Raw genomic sequence first — 23,242 nt, 5'->3', positions numbered from 1 at the left:
TTACAAAAAGGGTTGAAAAACGTAAACGGCATCGTGGTACTACTATTTAGTTGCTAACAAGAGGTTACATGGGATTTCTCAACCTTTTTCAAAAAATTTTTTTTTTCATATAAAAAATTAAATAATTTATCAGATTTTTTTTTTTGTTACAAACATACACAATTAACAAAGAAATTTTGAAATTTTTGGAAAAAAAATATTTAAAACTTTAACTTAGAACTTAGACGAAGAAAAAAAACTGAAAAATCGATTTTTGGCAGACATTTTTACAAAAAAAAAATAAAATTTCAGTGAAAATTTCGCGACATTTTTATTTTTCAAATAGTTGTAATCGAAAATAAATCCTTCGTCCAAGTCTTTAAGAATTGTATCCCAAAGACCTGTGTAAAATTTCATGAAGATCGGTTGAGTAGTTCTCGAGAAACCTTGCAAACCGACTTCAAAAACATAGTTTTGAAATTTTTTAAAGCCCGTAAACCCATGTAACCCCTTAATTGCTAAAAAATATATTAAAGACACTGAGACTAATCTGTTTAGCCGTTTTCGAGTAATGTTGGCCACTGACTTTGAATACACCATATTGAGAAAAACGCGTTTAAAGTTTAACCTTGTCTTTCCAAGCACCTTGAAACGCCTTTTCAAGTTTGCTTGTAACTTCGAAAATATTCACCGGAACGATATGAATTTTTTTGAGTGTATTCCTAAAGACTTTTACATTAAGAAAGTAATAAAATACTTTTTTAGGGCTTTTTTCTGCACCTCTTCTCCCTTAAAAATTGTACAAGTAAGCTTGTCCTATCTGCAAAAAATTTCTTCAACTACTAAGCAGTTAGCTTCTAGGTTACTATGAGCGAAAAAGTTAGACAAAGAATGTAATTATGTTTTTTTTTTATATTTTAGTTTACAATTTTATTTTAATTATACAATTTTTTTTCTTAATTAAAAAAAGTAATTTTTAATTCGTAAAAATTTTATTTTGTAATTTTTCAAAATTTTTTTTAATTTTCAAAATAATTTTGTTTTTTAGTTTTCCAAATATTAATTATAAAATTTTTTTGAAAATATTTTTTCTTAATAAAAAAAAGTAATTTAAAAATTTTTTTGTAATTTTTAAATTTTTTTTTTAATTTTCAAAAAAAAAAATTAGTTTCTCAATTTTCCAAAATAATTTTTTAAATTTTCAAAACAAATTTTTTTAATTTTTCAAATTTTTCTATTTTAAGTTTTTTTTGTAATTTTTATTTTTTTTGTAATTTTTAAATTTTTTTTGTAATTTTTAAATTTTTTTTTGTAACTTTTTTTAAATTTTTTTTTAATTTTTTTAATTTTTCAATTTTTTTTTTAATTTTTTAGAAATCCTTTTTTTTTAATTTTTCAATTTTTTTTTAATTTTAATTTTTTTTTTTAATTTTTTAAAAAATCTTTTTTTCAAATTTTTCAATTTTTTTTTAATTCGTATTTTCCTGTTATAATTTTTTATATTTTTTTCTTTTTTAATTTTTGTTTTTTTATTTTTTTATTTTTAAATTTTTCGTTCAATACCACATTCGGGCACGCCCGCATTTCAAGCCCAGTTCACGTTCGAATTCGACCAAATTTTACAAAAAGTATACTCGTTTGTTGAGATGTTGAAAACAAATTCGCTGAAATCCCTCCTTTGATGCAATAATTACAAACTGTTGTTGAACGTATAGATTCCTGAAGATTTGTGTACCTAATCCAAGATAATACAACTAACAAACAAGTGAACTATAAACTTATATCAATTGTCCACTGTGTAGTTTATAGCATAATTAAAGTAAAAAAACAAAACAAATATATATATATATAATTAAATGTTTTGAATATGTGTATAAAGGTGACTTTTCCTCTAAAAAACACGTACTATGGCACTATACAAACAAAATAATGAAAATATACAAATATAAGTCGGATTATTCCATTGAAGAATGCATATTATTTACAAAAACTTTATAAAAGCCGTGAAATTTTTTATGTAAATCAGAAAACCAAAGCAAAATAATAAAAACTCAATGTCTTCTCGATTACAAAAAAAAAAAAAAACAAAAAAATAAGAAATAATTTTGTAAAAATTCTGTAAACCAAAACGAAATTGGTTTTATTTTTGAGCAGGGCAGGGCTATTCGTATTATTCTATTAGTACCGCAGGAGATGCTGCAGAATCTAGTATTTATGCTTTGTACGCTTGTCTTCATTTCCGCTTACATTTATGTGTATTTGTATACGCGTTTATCAGCATTTGTTTTGTCCCACATTTATCGCTGAGTTTACTGCTTCTTTTTGCCACATTTCACTTTGGAAAAAAATCGACTTTTGAATTTGTTCTCACATCAACTGCAATTGGTCCAAAATACCATACGCTGTTCAGACATTACCGCATCAAGTTGATTATTGTTCGGTTTCAAATGTGCTAATCGAAAGTATTTGTCAATAATTACAACAAAAAATATATTCAAATTCACTTTTGTACTTCTCACTCCTCGAAGTTTACTAAGCAATGCATTGTAAGTAATTCACTCACTCAATCTCACACAAACACACTCAAAAAAAAAAATCTCAAAAACTATGTACGTATTTTTCGGCGCACTCAATTACTACTCAGTCTAATTTCGAACATACTCGCTCACTCCAGTTCCACCAAGCACCAAGCACCAAAACCACAATTAGCACTTTGTTCTCATATCACCACTTTAAAACGCGCTTCAGTGTAAATGTTTTATCGCTTAAACTAATTGTTGGAAACTAAAACTAAAATACATACATATTTTCTAACATGAACGAACATTTCTGTTCAAAAGAACATTCAACAGAGGCGCACACCAACTCCAACATCAATACACAAAACGAGGACAGAACCCATAGCTAAGCCTACAGACAGCCGACAAAATCAGTCGATTGCTCCCACGACAAACAAAGCCACGAAAGCCGAACCAATTTATATTATTGACGACGAGGAGGAAGAAGAAGAAGACGCGGCGGAGGAGGAGGAGGAGGAGGAACCAGCGGATGAGCACGGTGACGACATAGATGGAGACGAAGATGTATTCGATACATACTCACCGAATGCTTCGGCCGATCAAGGTGATACTGATTCGGACTACTTTGACCGACCACGGCCTTCGCCACGTTACACCAGCGATTCGGAGAATGACTATCGTCCGCAACGGCCCAATCACGAAAGGCTGGGAAATATATCTGGTCGAAGCACACCCGACCTTTCAGGTTCTGCATATGGTGGTCACCGTAAATCGGTTAGTTTTGATCTTAGCGGTGATGAAAGGTCAAAATCTGATTATGAACGCTCGAGAACGCCCGACGGTTACTCGCGTTATTACGATTCTGAACAAGAGTATGGTAGTGCACGGCCGCGTTTACCACGCAAAGGTATATTACGTTCGGCCAGTCCGTCATCGTCGAATAACTCGACATTGGAGCGTTGTAGACGCCCCGAAAAACTGCCGCCAATAGTGCCTACAGTAGCGCGTATTAAGGAAATTGATTCGCCTACGCTGCAACATGTGCGCTCATCTTCGCCTTTAGCCAGCCGAGGTGGAAGTGGTAGTAGTGGCTATCGCAGTCCACCGCCACCACCCGAAAAGGTTACGGTGTCTACCGAGATCGAAAGAGAAAATCCATTCCGTGAGGCGTTCCTAGACAACAGCAAAAGTGATGAATATACTGAGTTGGCGAAAGCTATGTCGAAATCACCCTCGGCGCTCAGATCACCACGTGAACAGTTTTTCTTTGGTTCGAAGTCGACGGAGAATTTGTTAGGTGCAGAGCGTTCAGCTTCAAGCGGTCGTAGCACGCCTAGCACAGTTGTGAGTGCGCAGTCAAAATCTACTGAAGATCTGTTGTCAAGCTCAACCGGCGCCAAACCAAAACGCATACCACCGCCCATATTGCCGAAACCGAAAACTAAGAAAGCTGAGCTGGTGCACAATATTGCGCTCGATGCCTTCCAAAAAGCCGACGTAGGTTATGGTGATTTCACAGTCTTCGAACACGATCCTACCACGAATACGATACATGAAATACGTTCGCCGCCACCACCAACAACACCAACCGTTCCAATAACACCACCGCCGGTTGGTGGTAGTGCAAAACTTCCTGTGCGCGTAAAGACGCCACGTAGTCCATCGCGACCGCGTGAAAGTCCACCTCCCCCACCCGTCAACTACTCAACGATGCCAAAGCTTCCTTCGCCAAGTCCACACGTGAAAAAGAGCGAAGAGACTTACTACTTGGAGGTGCTTCCACCACCTCCGCCGCTCTCCGATGACGAAATACCACCTTCACAACGTCGCCACACTGAGTTTATACACGAAAATTCACCAGATCACATACTGGTTACTGAAGACGAACACCGCACAATCATGCTGCATGAAAATGAAGTGCGTAACCAGCTGCGTGGTGCGAGCAGAAAGTCACAGATACCCGAACTGGGCGCACCGCACGAAGAAGCGCCACCAGTTCCACATTACGCAAGCATCAAACACTCGGTAAATCCATTTATAGATAGTTCAGATGACAATTTTGATTCATTACCTCTCCCACCACCGCCCGAACACCTGATTTCCTCTGCGGCTCTGAATCCCGGTTGTGATAGTAGCTCCCATTGCGATAGCGAATCTTCAACTATTAACATTGCTTCACCTATTTCTTCCATTACTTCTCCCAATGCAAACATGCAGCCAAGGTTGGATCTCTTAACATCAGCAGCAACATTACAGGCAGGCATTCCATCCAATAATCCACTCTCGCCCACACAAATTTTCCCCACAGCGCAAATACTACCTGTTCAATATACCCAGCTACCACAACCCCAGCAGCCAAATACCACTCACATCCTAACTGGTCAATTGGTCCCAAACAGTGCGAGCCATCACTTCTCTAATTCCCCACAGAACCAGTCGCTATTCACGGTAGGTGGTCTCGTACTGCTGCCACAAGCACAGTTCACTGCTGCGACGTCGCAGGTGTCATCATCGTCGTCATCGTCGTTGGTTACTACACCTATTTTCTTGACCACTAGCGGTGGTGCGACGTCTGCCACCACTGGTGTATACATGAAACCTCAACAACTACAACAACGATCGCCACAACTGCATCTACATCAGCGTACCGTACTGGTGAGTGAATCGACAACCCAACCAACAACACAAGTCCAAAATGTTGCGCACAGTTCCACAAGCAGCAACAAAAACACACATAACACTACGTCAGCGGCCAATGCCACTGCCACAAATAGCGCCACCAACAGATATACTAGTATGAAACCAACATCAACATCAACAACCATCACCACAGCTACCACCTCGATTACCACTTCATCAGCGACGTCTACATTTTCCTCTCTATCCCATTCCATCAACAGCACAAGCAGTTCGGCGGCGTACACAATTAAAACCGCCAGCACCGCAGCAACAAAAGCCACTGGGTCAACAACAGCAACAACAGCACCACCAGTTGCTAACCTTGCCTCTCCCACACCATCATACACATCAATGCAATTTCCAGCAATATCCGAAATAGTTGCACAGAACTCAACTGTGCCCATTTCCTCTTCCGTACGTTCCGTTCACATCAGCACCGGCGATTATCAAAACACAGTCCACTCATTAGACCTTTCCACCTCCACTCTGGCGTCGGTTGAATCCGAGTCGACATCATCATTACAGCGCGCCATGAATGCGGCCTCCTATTACGAGACGGCGGAAGAAATCTACTCGACCATCGAAGAGGAGGCCATCTACAGCAACACATCATTCTTTGATTCGCGTCGCAGCAGCGATACCTCAGTGAATTGTCGGTCATCAACGTCACCACCGCCGCCGCCGTTGCCTCCCAAGCGGCCGCTTAAGCCAACACATTTAATATTGCGCACCGCCCCACCGCCGCCGCCGAACAGTGCACGTCCGCTAAACTTGCGTTCACAATCGCAACCGCAATTGGACTTGACATCGTCGCCGCTGTCGAGACCAAAGTTTGCAGGTGTCGTGCTCTCGGGTGCCATGTCGCCGCCCACAGGGAAAGAAACCACAGTGTGATTAGTGCAGACGTCGCTTGATGTGGCAAGGCGGCGTTGTGTAAGGCAGCGTTGTTGAGGCGTATTCTCCATTAGTTTTGCTGTACTCCGATTTGCAAGTCATCCGCAAGTTTTTACATTCTTTCTCTCTGTATGTGTGTGCGTGTGTGTGTGTGCGTGCTACGCGCAGTGCCGGCGCGTAGGTGTCGGGCATTTTAATTGCTTAAATATAAGCAAGATTTGTTGTTTGCCGTCGCTTTGCCACAGCTGCCATCGGTGCTTGCCACAACGCCGCTCACGCGCTCGAATCGCGCAACGAATCGATCCTGCGGTCGTGCATAGCTCCTGTGTTTGTTTGTCGGTTGTGTAATATTTCGTCAAACCCAAATTATTGCTTTGTAGGTCGTTCTGCTCGCTACTAGTTGGCGCACAGCAGCGAGTTCGTGGGTTATTCTGTGTTTATGCCTTTAATTTGTTGAGTTTCGGATGCATTCGTTTGGAAATAAATCATTTCAAATACAATTCGGCTGTATGTATGCAAATTTTGTTTTTATTTTTGTTTTTGTTTTGTTTGTTTGCCCATTGTCTGTCTATCTAATCAAAGTCGTCCTGCTGGGACTTAGCCACTCACATCGCTCCCAATACGAACAATAAATTGGACATCTATTCGTCGCATGCAGGTCGCAAAACAAATTGTGTGGCATAAAATAAAAAATATTTGCATTTAAATTGAAAACTAACACTTTCCATACAATTCATCTTCATACCGCAATAACAACAATAACAAGCCATGTCGATTTCGTCGACCCTTTCCTTATACTGTATGCTCAAATTGATTAAAAAAATTGCATGGCGCTGTTTGCGAGGGTTTCAGGTCTACGTCGCCGCGTCAAATACCGTTATATTTCAGAACATATCTATATATTTATTTAGTAGCACTTAAACAGCAACAAATTAGTTGAATCTTTGTCATTTGCTGGCATTTAAAAGTAGTTGGCACACAGATTATGCCAAATAAAGGGTGCTGCAATGCAAGCTTAGGTTTTCGTATTGAAGTTGTATGCCATTTTTGGTGGAGTTTTTTTAAAAAATATTTAATATAAAATTAAAATTTACACTAATATTAAACAATAAACGAAAAGTTTACAGTAATTCATAAAATTTATATCGCAACACCCTTTATTTTGATTAAAAGTAATACTGTCAGCTCTGCAGTTGCTATGCGCTGCCTCTACAGTTTAGAAAAATAAATTCTATCATTCATGCACCAATAAAATAGTAAAAAGAATCGAATTATAATATTTAACTGTTAATACAATAACAACAACAATAGCACATTACCAAGACACTAGAACTTTTTAAGAGTACATATATAAGCATATAAGTACAGTCACTCACGCAAGTATGCAGACGCTGTTTTTTATCAGATTGTTTGAAAAAAAATTTCGTAAATTTAAAATAAAAAACAAATCGGCAACTAAAATGCAAAATAACGTAACTTCATTTTTCAAAAGTTTACAGACGAAGAAGAAAGATATATAGAAACCATTCATATTAAAAAAAATTTGAGTTTCGGTTATAAAACGGTTATATATTGGTTATATTATTGGTTATAAAACGGTTATATATTACTTATATATTGGTTATAAATTGGTTATATATTAGTTATATTATTGGTTATAAAATGGTTATATATTAGTTATATTATTGGTTATAAAATGGTTATACATTGGTTATATATGCCAGCGGACGCTGAAAATTTTACGCTATATATTTGTAACACGATATAATGAATCGTAAGCAATAAAAAACTCAATTTAGTTTTTTTTTTGAAAATACATTGTTTTGCATTTTAGTTTAGGAAATGTTGTACGTTTTTTCAAAAACTAAATAAAATATTTCTTTTCCATTTTTATTGTAACTGCAGTGAGTGACTGTATAGTATACATATCCATACCATAACATACTTAGCATAGTGGTCGGCATTACATAGTACGTATACTAACTTCTATTATTAGTTGTTGACAAACTTTTCTAATTTAATTCTATTTGCATCACAAAAATAGCCGTAAGTTTCGAAAACCAATACACATTTAATTATATTGTAATAAAAATCAGTAATATATCGTTATGAGGACTTGTTTTATTTTGTGCCGTCTTTTTGGTTTTTGTTTAAAAAATTTTATTTGCTTGAAGCTGCGCCGTTGAGTAGGAAGATTCATGGTATCAATATCAAGCACATTTTTGGTTATAGTTGTTGTGATTACAACATATTTTGTTGTTCAAAAATCATAAATCGCTTGATAAAGTGACCGGTTAACCAATCTAAACCCAAATAATAACCAAACCAAGCAAAAACAAAATTTACCACAAAAGGTTTCTGAGGTATTATTCTCAATCAGCACTGAGCTTGAGTTTGGGTTTGCATGCTTAGGCTAACTGCATTTTGGAGGCTTCAGTAATGCTGAGCAATATCTAATTGCATCTAGTGCTTAGAGGTCAATACCAACAACATTCATTACAACAAAAAATTTACTCTAGAGGGACTAGCAATAATTCGCAGCCGTCTCATTAAGCATTTTGCTTAGATACTCGTAACTCTTGACTCATTTTCCAATATGAGTTTCGATTTTGGCTAACACTAGTTCAGTATTAGTAGTGATTTTCAAAATTTTTTAATAATCCAAATTCCTACAAGCCTTCAGAGTTATCATAAATACATGTGAGAAGTGTGGAGCCTTCAAAGTTATCACAAATATATGTGAGATATGTATGTGTATCCTAGTCAAGAATGACAGTAACAAAATTGTGACGTAATACGTTCTAAATGAATTGTCAATGTCGATTTTTTTCGAAGTCTTCCTCTTCTTTTGTGCATGACATCCAAGTAATACGTCATACATGAACTGTCAATGTCAGTAATAATCAAAGTCTTCCTCCGCTTTCGTGCATGACATCACAAACTAATGTTTTTTCTCGCAAACGCGAATCAAAAATTTTATTTTTTTTCTAACTTACAACTTTCTATGTTTTCGGACAGAAGACTCTTTCGTTGTCGGCTACAAATACATATATGATCGGCAACTAATACATTTATATTTTCACTAATGAAGTTATAAAATCACAGTTGCGCTTTCTGAGCTGCACAACATTATAAATATGTAGCTACTCGATCCATTCCCTCGACAGTCATTTATACATAACCGTAATGGACCCAGATTTTTTATCCGTTTAAGGACTGTGAAGTCGGCAGAATTCTGCAACAACAACAACAACATCATAGCTACTAGATATGTGCCACATATCTACAAAGCACTCTGAGGATGACTAAATTGAAGCATAGTGCGCTTTAAATGCCTAACCTAACCTAGCCTAAGCGACAGGTGGCTCATTTGCGACCACATTACTTTAATATACAAAACTGTTTGCTGCAGTTATCAGTGAAATATTGCTGTATATGTGAATTCGTTATCTTTGCGCTGCGCTTATCTTAGCTGGCTAATTAAGTTTGTCGCTAGAAGGCATGTTTCTGTTATCTTATCTTTTGGTTGGCTTTGGCTGTTGCCCTGATTTTGTTTTGTCTACTTCCGCCCGTCTAATTATTACGCATATATTTATGTGTGTAGGCAAGTGTGATGATAGTTTTCGTATATTTTATTTTTTTTTGTTGTTTTTTTTTTTGGTTTTTTTTAACGAATTGTAATAGATTTTAGTTGTAAAAATACAATTGCAGCGCCATCTAGCCGATCGCGGTTGAAAAGCTTTTTAGTACCTCTTACTCAGTAGGAAAAATCGTTAAGGTTCTTTCATTTTTTCTGTTTTTTTTTTGTTTGCTAATTTTTTGTGTTTAGCAGCGCTGAGTCTAAAAATACAGTGAGAACAAACGCCATTGTTCACAGCGGCTGGTTAAACAGTTAAAGCAGCGCGTACATACCTAAGTGCTAAATATTTGCCAAACGTCAGACATACACACATTTACAGATATATGAAATTGTTTATTGAAGTCTAAAGTTTTTTTTAAATTTTTTTTAAAAAATTTTTTTTTTTAAGTTTTTTTAATTTTTTTTTCTACTTTTTTACATTTATTTTATATTTTTTTTTTAAATTTTTTTTACATTTATTTTATATTTTTTTTAAATTTTTTTTAAGTTTGTTTTTTAATTTTTTTTATTTATTTTTATAATATTATTTTTTATTTTTATTTTCCGTGTATGGAACATTTTTTGCAGTCTTTTAATTTGTTTTCATTTTATTTCTTAGCTTACACTACTATCCTCTTCTTCTCCGCTCTCCCGCCTCTCCTTACACATTGAAACTCAATAAATTTTAATTAACTCGCTTGTTTGAAACATAAAGCACTACTTTGACTCGACTTTAATTGGTAATGAAGAATTTGACGTAATATTAATTACACAATGCCCTCAGCACACACACACGCACATACCCACACATAAGTTAGACACGAAGGTGCCAACCGCCGCCGCTATAATACTGCTCATGCACCGTCATACCTCCATTTTTTTTACTTTCACCCGACCACTTTTACTTCGGGGCAGATTGTGTAGTGTGCCGTTGCAGTTGTGGCATTACACCGTTATTCTACTAGATTTAGAATTAATGATGTCATGCTGCTGCTGCTGCTGCTACACAATACACGAATGTATGTATGCTACAACCGAGCGCATCACCCAGCAACATCAACCATTTTGGTTCCCTCCGCATTTCTGATGAACTACAATACAAAACCCGAGCGCAGAGCTTTACCGAGGAAAGAAAGCACTTTTTCTAGTGTACAACTTTTTCTGTTAGTTTTGTTGTTGTTTTTCTGTTTGCCAGTAAATTCATTACCTGTACATAAAAAAGAAATGAATGCTGAGCTACTCACCGTCGCTTCATCGCTTCTTCGAGTACACACTGCATGAAAAAATGCATTCGATCCATTAAACAGACAGCAGTTGGCTTGGCTGATAAAGCATACTCACTCGGGCATTTAGAGGTTGCATGTTTATATGTACATATGTATGTGTATGTGTGAAAGCGTGTTTGTGTGTGTGTGGTACAGAAATTTGTTGGAAATGCTAAAATTTGCAGAATAATTCGTAAAAGAATAAGGTTTCATTGCTGAACAAGGTCTGCTCGTTGGTATTGCCTTTGATATTCGAATCGCTTGGAGGTCAGTCAGGGGATCCTTCTCTTCTTAGCCGTGTATTATTTGTAAAGGAATTTTGTGAAATACTTCGCTTTACACACAAATACTATTGCACTAACCTTTTTTCGAATTGTCGACAACTACCAAATTGTTAAAACCTGAAAATACACTTTATATATACATAGATATATTTATATATACATATTGCTTACTTGATAAAATACTGTCATAAGTCAAAAACGTAATATCTTTAGTTAATGATATTTTACATATGTCGAATTATGCTGACAAAAATCTTGCAAATTTTACTTTGTACTATTTTTTTCACCCAAGCAACATACATATTTTCTACAATTAAAGAGTTTTTGAGAAGTATTGTATGTTTTTGAGCATATCGTCACCTTAAATGCAAAATAACGTAACATCACTTTTCTTAAGTTTACAGGCGAAGAAAAAACTATATAATGGAAACCATTCAAAAATGATTGAGTTTTGGTTATAAATTGGTTATAAGTTGGTTATATTATTGGTTATATATTGGTTATAAAGTGGTTATATATTAGTTATAAAGTGGTTAAATATTGCTTATATCTAACAGCGGGAGCTGTTAAAATAAAAAACTCAATTTCGAGCCTTTTGATGATACGTTGTTTTGCATTTTAGGTGACGATATAGTGATTTATGACGGTCATTTATAAGCGATCTAAGAACTGTAAAATTGTAAATTTGTAATTATGATAATTTTTTAAACCTACTTTTTGTACCTGTATTATTATTATTATTATTATTTATTTTTTTCCCAAAACATATAATATCTTATATAATAGCATATTAATTAATGCATTTATACTTTGTTTTGCTTCAACAGTCACCTACATCGGATTCCATTACAACAACAAAAGTGCCTAAATCGGTTTCTGATAAGAAACGTTTCTTTGAGTCAGCCATGGAAGATCAACACAAACCATCACAAAAAACAGGTGAGTTGTGATAAAAATTATATTATATTTTAGTAAAAAAAATACTTTATTTGTATTACACAATAATATTCTAAAGATTACAAAAAGGTTTTCTAATAAATTTATTAAAAAAAAATTATGCACAAATCGTAAAATATTTTCTTAAATAATATTAGTACAAAAGCTCTGCTATAAAAAAGTAAAATTGTCCGACATGGCGTATGAGTTATCTGCTGTAATTCAGTGCAGCTACCAACGGGCCACAGTATGGGCACTAGTGTGACACCCTAAAAGAAAAGCGATTTTTGGAAATAAATAAAAAAACTGCATCAACTACATTATACACTGTGACAAAAAAGCACCCGGAAATTGTAATTAAATTCTTCGGTTAAATGATATTTCAAAAAAATTTATTTTGCTATGTTGGTAGGACTGTCTTAATTATTATGCCAATCTATGAGAATTATACGCGCTATTCTTTAATATTGAAAATCTTAATGAATACAACGCCAACAGCTATTTGATTGCGTCTACAACTACTAGTACCCTTCTTCGCAGCAAAAGCTTGGTATCAGTAGCTCAGAAATAACTTTTTATTCAACAAATTTCCGTTTAGAGGATGGAAAGTTATGCGTTGTTTTGATTTCCACAAGTTTTCATTACTTTTTTTTATAATTTTTTTATTATTTCACAATGCTTTCAACACAATACTTTATTGAGCTAAAACAAACGATCAAAGAAAATAAATCGCACACACCAAGAAGTCAAAAGAGCAAAATAAGTTCAAAGTGAAGATATCCAATCTTTATTGTACTTGTATGCAACAGCAGCAGCACAGTGCTGTGACGCTGGATAACAAAATAATTTCCCTGCTATCTTGATTTATGACTAGCCGTGCAGCTGCGAGCACAGTGAGCGAGGGTTAAGGACGCCGCCGTGGGGATAGATAACCAACCGATATACTTCTCCAATATCTTTACGCTTGCAGGTCGCCATTTACATATGTAGATGTTATGTACAGTTATTTATGCATGCAGACGCCATAAGATGCAGGATTGGAACGTGGTGCACAAAGAAGGTGGCGTAGCTGAGCAGAAATGTTGTTTGGTTGCGAAGCGATGTTGTGTCACTGGACCCACAACTGCTTCGTGCAACCAATGTTACTCTGTTAGTCTGTCAGTGGGAGGTGTTTGTTGTTATTTAATGTTTGTATTATGGAATATCGCTGCTTATTACACTGCACATAACAACTATTTGCTCAACAGTGCGGCATAAAGTTTTCAAAGTGTGGCAGACAGCAAGTGAGCGCACGTCTTGACAAGCTCGATGAGTGAGTGAGTGCACGAATTGGGTGTTGCTGCAGGAATTTCGTGCTTAGCCAAGTTGGTTATACCCATCATGAAAATTAATAGTAAAGTTACACTTATGGTATTTGTTTTATTGCAAGGGGCGCTAAAGTTGTACTGATTTCAATATAAATATATGTGCAAATGTGCGAAAGTTGATTGAACTAATTTTAGGTTAACCCACTATAACTATATAAGCCATGTAATCGATATCACATAGAAACGGTCTGAAGAATTAGGGGAGAATACGAATTTGATATTTACATTTTAAAATAACTTCTGCAGCTAAGCTAATTAGAGCTAAATAGAATACCAGTGTAGAGTACCAATCTCATACCAAAGTGATGGGCGCATTTTTTGAGGAATGAGAACAGTATTTCGAAGCTATTTTGTTGTTGTTGTAACGGATTACCTATTCCCCGTTAGGATGGTAAGTTGTCATCGAGGTCATTCAACGGTTGGACCAGAAAACGTGCAGTTTCGTCGGGGTCGGACCATAGGGAGAGGGGTGTCAGATGTGTAGGCTTAGTATGGCGTACAAAGAGATGGTTAGTGTCATGCGGGAACTCTTTGCGCGCTGGACATGTGTTTCATATGTCAGTTTGATTCTGAATAAGTAAGAGTTTCACCTGCGACAGTATCCAGAACGAAGCTGCGCAAGGGCAACTCTCGTTTCTCGCAGCAATTCGAGTTCTTCGTCTCTAATGGGTATTGGTTTAACTCCAAGTACGCCATTCACTGAGAGGGAGGAGTCGGTGAAGGTATTAATGGCTCCACTGTGAATGGGCGGTGAGTGTATGTCTAGAGCTTGTTGCGTCCGAAGTCTGATCGGCGTATTGTTACATGTCGATAAAGTTGAGTAAGGACCTCTTGATGCACCTGTGAGGCAGTTCCGCTTCAAGCAGGTGATGATTTCTGCGAAAGCACCCCAGCAGAAACTGCTTGGAGATAAGTTCATTATACTCATTAGCTGGGAGCATACGCACCTCATTGTGCAGGTGCTCGATGGGAGACATCAAGAGGTATTCCATTGTAGTTCAGAGTGCACTGTTCGGACATGTTTAACTAACGAACTAGCGGCTGGTCAGTTGTCTCCGAGCCCCTGGATGGTCAGGACGGGGAAGAGGTCGCTGAAAACGATGTTTATTGTATTTTTTTAACATCAAAGGCATCGTCCACCATGAATTTGTTCCTCCTGCGCAAACCGTCAACGTAAAGTTATACGTGGAATTTATTAAGAGACTCAAACGAAGGCTTAATCGGGTCCGACATGACATCGCAGGCGAGTGAAAGTTACATCACGACAACGCCCCAGCTCTTTCTTGTGAACAGCTACATTCCCCATACTTTCCGGACAAACCCTGTATATGAGTGATTAGCGTGACGAACTGAGTCGGTTTAGCCAAGTCAGTCTGCCTGTCTATAAACAATATGGATTTTAGCGCAGGTCCTTTTCTACCCAAGAAGCTGCCTATTTGTCGGAACCGCCGATATCGGATCGCTATAGGCTATAACTACCATACAAACTGTTCGATCAGAAGGAATTTATTATATGAAAAACTCTTTTATTTGACAAGATATATCAAGATATATTCACGTATTCCACGGCATCTTTACTTTATCCGAACAAATTGTTCAGTTCGCCATACAAAGCGACCACCTTTTCTTGTTTTTCGATGCTTTCACTCGAAAAACTAAATATTCAGCTGTAAAATATTTACACCTGTCTTATAAAGGTTCGGTCAAACTAAAAAATATAGAGCTTCAGTTCTAGTTACTCTCTTGCATAAAAACGTTTAAAAATTCTTAGTCCTCCTCGTAAATACAGCTCTAAAGTTACGCACTTAAATAGAACTGCAAGAGCTTCAATATAATCTTTATTTCTATTTTGAAATTGTGCAACAAAGAAAATGCGATTGGCACTCTGCATCAACGCTATAAAGCCATGGATTGAAAACAGTAACTCTTTATATTTCTTTTCACGCTTAATTTTTCGATTTCTGAGAAAACTAGGGCAATAATATTGAAACGAAAGGGCCACTCATAGTAAATTTGATAAAAAGGCATTAATCTTGATGCGACTGAAGCCAACCATCTTGACTTTCGCCTTTTGCCGGGGCATTTTGTTGGGGCATTTTCTACAGTTCTTTCATTTTGCCGTGTTCCATTTTTATGGCTTTTCTATGCTGTGCGCTTAAGTTTCCGAGTATTGTTCATTTATTTAAGTTTTCTTTTCGTTTTTTTTCTTTTCATGTCTGCGCCAAATAAATAGAAAAAGTTTTTTCATTCCTGTCAAAGGATGAAGTTGAGAAGTTGCGCCAAGAAGAGGAGAGGAAAATCGCAACACTGCGTCGTGATAAGAAGACGGGCTTATTGGATGGAGCCGCTGCAAATGGCAATGATGAGTATGATGCTTCCAATAATAATTCTGCCGCAGCCAACAGCGCTGCTCACGCCGCCACCATACCGTGCCTTGTCGGTGAACACCGAAAACTACAACAACAACAACCGCATGATGGCGGAACTTATGGGGCGAATTATGATTATGACGACGACGATAGACGGCTTGTAGTTGACCATCGTCACGTACTGCGCGATACCATTGTCGAGCGGGATAATTGTGATGCGGATGACATGAGGTGAGTGTATGCCACATGCAATACAAATCAGATTAATAGCGCCTAGAGACATGATCACAACTCATGTCGAGCGCTCGGCGCGCGCACACACGGACACATCCATCGCGCCAAGCATTTACTAAGGCTTTGAGGCAAGTGTGCGTGTGTGTGTGTGTGCGTGTGTTGTGCGACATGAGTTATGTGATCATTTGCATATTTATAGTACCGTTACTTACATCTTTTGTTTTATTCAATTGTTATTAATGCTTTTGGTGAAAGTGTTTAGCTTTAATGCTTCTTCGAATATACACACAAATACATACACGTATACTTGTATCATAAATAAATGCACATAATTACATTAAACGCAATCTAATTATACATAATTCAATAGTGTTGCAATTGAAATGCATTTCACACAAACAACAACATGTTGCAGTTATGTGACGTCGTTTATGATATTTATAATATAATATAGTATGCCTTTCAGTATCTAAGGTCAATTATGATTTGCTATCAACTCGAATTTAATTGTGCTTCTTGATTGGGTTTTGGCTGTTCCATAAAGATAACTGTCTGCATAAGTTCTTATTATCACTATCACTATGTTCATATTTCCAAATAAATTGTTTGCTTCGACATTAATTTTCCGTGGTTCTTGTTCTCTTTTACCCTCATTTCTTTGGGCTAATGCTACCTACATCAACTACACACATCATCACATCTACAACAATTAAATATAAATCTATATATATATAAATATATGTATATATAATTAAAACTTAAAGCAATATGGAGGAACTTTATATAATTCTAGAAATGTAAGACTTCGCGTTGTTTAACAATTATTATATTAAACCGCACATACAATATTATAATGAAAAGTCTGAACTTTTAGAAATTAGACAATAATCGTAACTAAATATTTACATACATATTTAAAGACAATATAACGTGATTTTTTCAAATATTTATTAGTAGTTCATATTTAGTCCTACGAAATATTGTTGTAATCTACCAAAGGTGGGATTATTATTTTTTCTTAAACCTCTTCTAAAACAGTCAAAAATGTGCTCTAAGATTGTTGCTGTTAAGACACTGCTTTAACGAATGTCAACCTATGTTTTCTTTTGTTGTGTATGATCTGATTTTTTTATTTTTTGAAACTACTTAGTTACTAAGTATAATACTAAATGATTGAATGATACTTACTATAAGCAAAAATAGTAAGACTTTGTTCATAATTCTAAAATTCTTTATTTAGTCTACAAAATCTAAGTCGTCCCCTCAAAATAATACCCCTTGACCCCAATACACTTGTGGCAACGTTTTATCCAATCCTTGAAACAGTTCTTAAAGTCAATTTCTGGAAAAGCCTCCAATGAGCGTAGGGATTAAAGTTTAATGTCTTCAATTGTTTCAAAACAGTTTCCCCGAAGCTGTTATTTGGGTTGGCTGAATAGTCAGAAATCAGATGGGAGCTAGCTCAGGTAAATACGGTGATTGTGGCACGATATTGGTTGAAAACTTGGCGACAAAGTCACGTAGAATCAGTGCAGTATGCGACGGAGTACTGTCATGGTACAAAAAACAAGATTTGTCGTCCCCTAACTCCGGCCTCTATTTATGAATAGCTCCGCACAAACGACGCATAAGACTCAAATAGTATTCCTTGTTGACAGTTTGGCCGATCGGAAGGAATTCGGAGTGCACCACACCTCGATAGTCGCAGAAAACTGTCACTATAACTTATTTTTGACTGCTTTGACGTGATTTTTTCGGCCTCGACTCACCTTTGCGACGTTATTCGGCCAATTGATCGTCTGTTAGCGAGTCATAAGCTTGGATCTAAGACTCATCGCTAGTAAAAATACGTTTCATGACAACCGGTCCGTAGTCGGAAAGCACGTTTTCACAGACATTAACGCTATTCGAAAAAATTTAGTGATTTTGGAACCAATCACTTTTCTTCGGCCCAAATGATCTTTCAATATGGTTTTCACGGATCCTTCCGATTTTTCAACGACATCAAGATCTCTGACAGAAAGACAACCGTATACTGTACACTACTAATTATTTTTTTGTGACAAATGTCACTGATAGTCACACCAACCTAGAAAACAAATATTTCAACGAATGGATTTTCGAAATTTAAATTAAAAAAGTCTTACTATTTTTTGCTTACAGTAGTACATTCGGCTCAAAGCGCTTTGCCGATTTTTGATGGCATTATGATCTATACTATAAGAGTTTTAGGTGCTGCAATGAACCGACATTCTAAGCTGTCCAAGTGAAATCTCTGTTGGAGTCGACCTCTTAATCTAACCTAACCTGAAATATATCCACTTGTAAATTTCGAATCGATTTTTTTCTTTGATATAATTCGGATGATCAAGTATTTGAGAATATTCCCTGAAAATTTGTAATTGATATTGCAAATAGTTTAGTTAGTTAGTTTCGGATATATGAGAAGTTTTGTGCGATTTTTTTAACTTAACATAAGTTTTTTTAACTTCATCGGCTCCCAAAACTTAAAACCCTTTTTTGGCAAAGTTGTTTCCCAATTCGGTGAGGAATTTTCTCCGAAACGGCTGAATTGATCGCCCTGAAAATCTCACTTAACCTTTAGATTTAGATAATGATCAAAGGGATAAGATTATTGGTAATAAATTCGATATTTTAAGCTACGATAAGTTTAAATTTTTTATAACAAATTATTGTAATTTTCTTTTGAAGCCGTCAGTTTGTCAGAAATTAATATTTCGTTTAATAATTTGACCATTACCAGTGCATATTCATCTTTAGCAATAATACTATAAATATTTTTGGTTTAAGATTTGAGATAGTTTTAAGCATTTGGCATATTATTGTATTAGAAAAAGTCGTAAATGAAATAAAATATGAAGTATACATATTTTCCTTAAAGATTGTTACGGTCAGCTGATTGATTTTGACATTTTTGTATACTATAATATGTAATGGTAGTAATGGATAATATACAAAAATAGTGACTGGTGACCTAGTTGCCTTTGATTGTTATCCGATAAGCATTCGTAATCGGTTACTATACTATCCCTGAGGCTTTTAAGCTCGAAAACGATTCGAGAATTTATCGCTAAATATGAAAATCAATTGAAAAATCCAAATATACATACACTCTTGTATGTATGTATAAGACCGATTAAAAAACTGCGACTATTTTCCACAAATTGCCTTTCACTGCAGTTTGACCACTACATGCTCGCTTTAAATTCTACTAAACATTTTCACGGTCATCTTTCTAATTGTTTTATGATATTTGCAAAAAAAAAAGCAAACATACAACCACAAAACTGGCTACCACCAGCGCCGTTGTAAACAAGCCATTTTTTCCACTAAACGTTTCCGGCGATTGCTATTGTGTGGCGCTTGTTATGCACGCGCTCTGTATCTCTTGCTTTCACCGTTGCTAACACCGTCGTTTGCTCCTGTTGTTTACAAAGGTAACTTCGTGCCATAAGAGACAAAGTAATTTAATATTTTGCCGTTGGCCAAACGCACTCGTAGCGCTCACGTACCACGTCCCGCCAACGCACACTCTACATTCGGTACAAACAAGAATTTCATTACGCTGTCTTATCCGTTGCTTGTGCGCATTTATATTACGGTGCGTCGCTCTCAGGCGAGGTGTGTTACAAAATACTTGCGAAAACATCTCGTATGCACCAACATACGCACGTTTAAATAATGCTGACAACAAATTGCTAGTGCGAGTTACTCTTCTAGGTGTAGGAAAAATTACTGCTGCAATGGACCTAATGTACGTGTATTCATTTAAATATTGTCATACTGAGTTGGTTTAAGATTGAGACGTTGCTGAAAGTGTCGTATATATCACATACGTGTATGTACATATGTATATAACATTTAAAAGTCCGAAATTAGAATTCAAAACTATTTCCAGCCATCCTAAAAATCCTTCAATATCCTGTTCAACTTCTATTCAAGTTTATTTCTTTTATCAACTTTTTTTTCTGCATTATTGAGTTCTCATTGGTTTTATCTGCTTTTGATATATGGAGCGCTGATCTTGGAAGCTATTTTTTGATAAGAAACTATGTGACAAAGTAAAGTACATATAGAAAACTGATTTTTAGAAGACTTGTTTAAATTTCTCCCAAGAATTGATTGATCAAGAAAATCATACCGTGCGTCATGACGTATGAGTGACTTTTTTTAAGTATAATATCGTGTGTCATGGCGTATGAGTAATTTCCTTTTAGTATAATGGTAACAAACAGGAAAAATTATGAAAACGATAGATTTTGCAGCGTTATCTATCAAAATTAAATCTAGGCCACGCCAAGTAACTACTGTTATATACATAGTTAAGATATATTTTTACCCTAAACAGGTATAAAGCTGAGTAGGTTTAGCCGAGTTCATCTATCAGTATATGAGCCTCCCGCAGTTTTAGAGATACCAATCGTCCTTTTCTCCCAAAGAATCTACTAATTTGTCGGAAACCCCGAAATCAGACTACTATAGCATATAGCTGTCATGCAATTTGATCAGTCAAAATAAAGTTCTTGTATGGAAAAGTTTTTTATTTGATGAGATATCTTCTCGAAATTTGGCAGTGATTATTGTCTAAGGTAGTGCTACAATCTCTGAATATATTGTTCAACTCGGACGACTTAAGCATATAGCTGTCATACAAACTGACCAATCAAAATCAAGTTCGTGTATAGAAAACTTCTTTATTTGACAAGATATCTTCACGAAATTTGGCGCTTGTTTTTGGATAAGGCTATAATGCAATCCCCTAAAAAATTGTTCAGTTCGGACTACTATGGCATAAAGCTGCCATACAAACTGATCGATCAATATCAAGTCCTTGTATGGAAAACTGTTTTGTTTGTTGAGATATTTTCACGAAATTTTGCACTTATTATTATCTAAGACAGTGCTACAATCGTTGAAGATATTGTTGAAATCGGACCACTATAGCATAAAGCTGTCATACAAACTGAGCGGTCAAAATGAAGTTCTTGTATGGAAAAGTTTTTTATTTGAATAGATATCTTCTCGTAATTTGGCAGTAACTATTGTCTGAGACAATGCTAGAATCTCTGAACATATTTTTCAGATCGGACTACTATAGCATATAGCTGTCATATAAACAGATGGGCTAAATCCAAGTCATTGTATGGAAAAGTTTTTTAGTTGACCAGACAACTTCACGAAATTCGGTTTTAATGATTAACAATGAACATATTTTTCGGTGCGCAAAAAATGTTGGAACTCATATTTATTCATTCTCCGCACCCACAACCATAAACCTACGCTGCTTAGTTGTCCTGCACTACACCAAATACTTTAAAAAATTTACTCATACAAATAATATTAAACCTCCAAGGCTATTTCGCCTGTTCACTTCGCGGAAGTGTATTAATCTTCGTTTAAGTATAAGTACACTGAACCCAAGTGTTTACTATTTAATACTTTATACCAATTCTGTACTCCGTTGTATCCACGTTTCGTTTCCCAAAGGCACAATTAAATTCGAGTTAAATTGAAATTTGGCAGAAAATAAATTTCTTTGCATTTTGTGTTTTTTTTTTATATTTTTTTATTATAGCTCCACACTTGTTTACACTTTCTTACTTGCTTTACTTTGTTAAGCTCTTTCTGTTTTACACACTTATTTGCACACCTTATTCCCACTGCATTTTAACTCTTACCACTTTATTTCCTTCCCGTTTTCCAGGAATCCACTTGAAGAAATTGAAGCAGTATTTAAAAGCTAATCCTATATTATAACTACATTACTACTACACTTGTTTTATATCTAATACACAAACTCATACACACACACAACTACAATGATTTGTAACGCAAATAACTTTAGAGTCACTAATCTAATACGACTAAGACGAGAAGTGGAAGTGGAAGATGAAGATGTAAAACTTTTTTATACGAAACAACAACAAAATCTAAATTTATTTATAAATTATTAAACTAAACATTATTCGAATATTATTAATTCGAAATTTTATCTTTTTAGACCTTTATCTATTTTTATATACACTTGTGAAGATATTATAATAACGTAACTAAATACTTAGTCAAGTTGAGAGTATACTAAGAAGCAGCTAATATTCACAGCACATACACATACACACACACATGTATTGTATTTATGTGTACGCAAGTGGAATGGTTAAGGAATGTTAAATTTACTGTTATCACACTTTATAAAAATTACAAAAAAAAATATTAATATTAATAATAATGCCATTGTATTGTACTGACACACGAACTTATATATTTGTACGCATCGATTTATTATTTATATAATACGTATATGTTAACTTAGATTTTAAGCACACGACACAAGTTGAATTTTACGAATTTTATGCGAGGAAGCAGTGCTTAACTCAAATGCCAGCGATTCGGAATTTATACACACATATAATTGATCACAGTTACTCACTTGTGCATAGTATATATACATATATAACTATTTATATATACTCAAATGTATTTGTGGCTGAGTCCCTCATTGTTGATTGATCGCTCATTTGATTGATTAGCTGATTGATTGATTGTTTGTCAAATTTGTTTAGCATTTTTGCATTTCGCCTTGCATTCACTGGCTCCTTTAGCAGAAACCAACAATTGTTTGCCACGTTTAACTGCACTTTTGCACAGTTAATTTTCGAAAAACGCGAAAAATGTTATCACAACAGTCCATACATCCATATTTGTTTAGCTCTAAGTTAATTTATTTTATTACATTACACCTAAAATAATGCATTGTCCTACACATTAAGATTATTATTATTACGATTATTATTATAAAACATAACTAATTTGTTGGAAATATAATAAATAAATGATTACAAACTATTTCATGCGCTTCTGTTCATTTTCGAGCATTTCGTTTGCCATTGGTGAAGGATTTAAAATTATTTACTAAACAAAAATTATAATGCTTTTGGTGAAGGGTATATCGCATTATGTACAGAATTTTTACGTTATTTTAATAAAGTATTTACGGGTGTAGAGTTCTAAAATATTGGCGGGTTATCTAATGAAAGGTTACATTAGGTTAGGCGACATCCTAAAAGTTCTGCCCA

At 35.4% G+C, this 23,242-nt stretch overlaps 1 protein-coding gene across 25 annotated transcripts in view; it reads left to right on the top strand.

Moving 5' to 3' along the window:
* Nucleotides 1-23,242, top strand: part of LOC105222614 (protein lap4) — a 157,062-nt gene that overhangs the window by 111,896 nt on the left and 21,924 nt on the right. For 20 of the 25 annotated variants that reach the window (XM_049448487.1, XM_049448483.1, XM_049448498.1 and 17 more), the window contains 3 exons: nt 2,820-5,153; nt 12,067-12,178; nt 15,776-16,142. In XM_049448487.1, the coding sequence (XP_049304444.1) occupies nt 2,820-5,153; nt 12,067-12,178; nt 15,776-16,142 (2,813 nt within the window). The remainder of the gene's footprint in view (nt 1-2,819; nt 5,154-12,066; nt 12,179-15,775; nt 16,143-23,242) is intronic. The other 5 variants (XM_049448490.1, XM_049448495.1, XM_049448497.1 and 2 more) reach the window with 4 other exon arrangements.

This window comes from Bactrocera dorsalis, chromosome 2, assembly GCF_023373825.1.
Source record: "Bactrocera dorsalis isolate Fly_Bdor chromosome 2, ASM2337382v1, whole genome shotgun sequence".
Classification (NCBI taxonomy): domain Eukaryota; kingdom Metazoa; phylum Arthropoda; class Insecta; order Diptera; family Tephritidae; genus Bactrocera; species Bactrocera dorsalis.
Note: the sequence above shows the minus strand (reverse complement) of the source record. Positions and strands in the feature narration are given on the sequence as shown.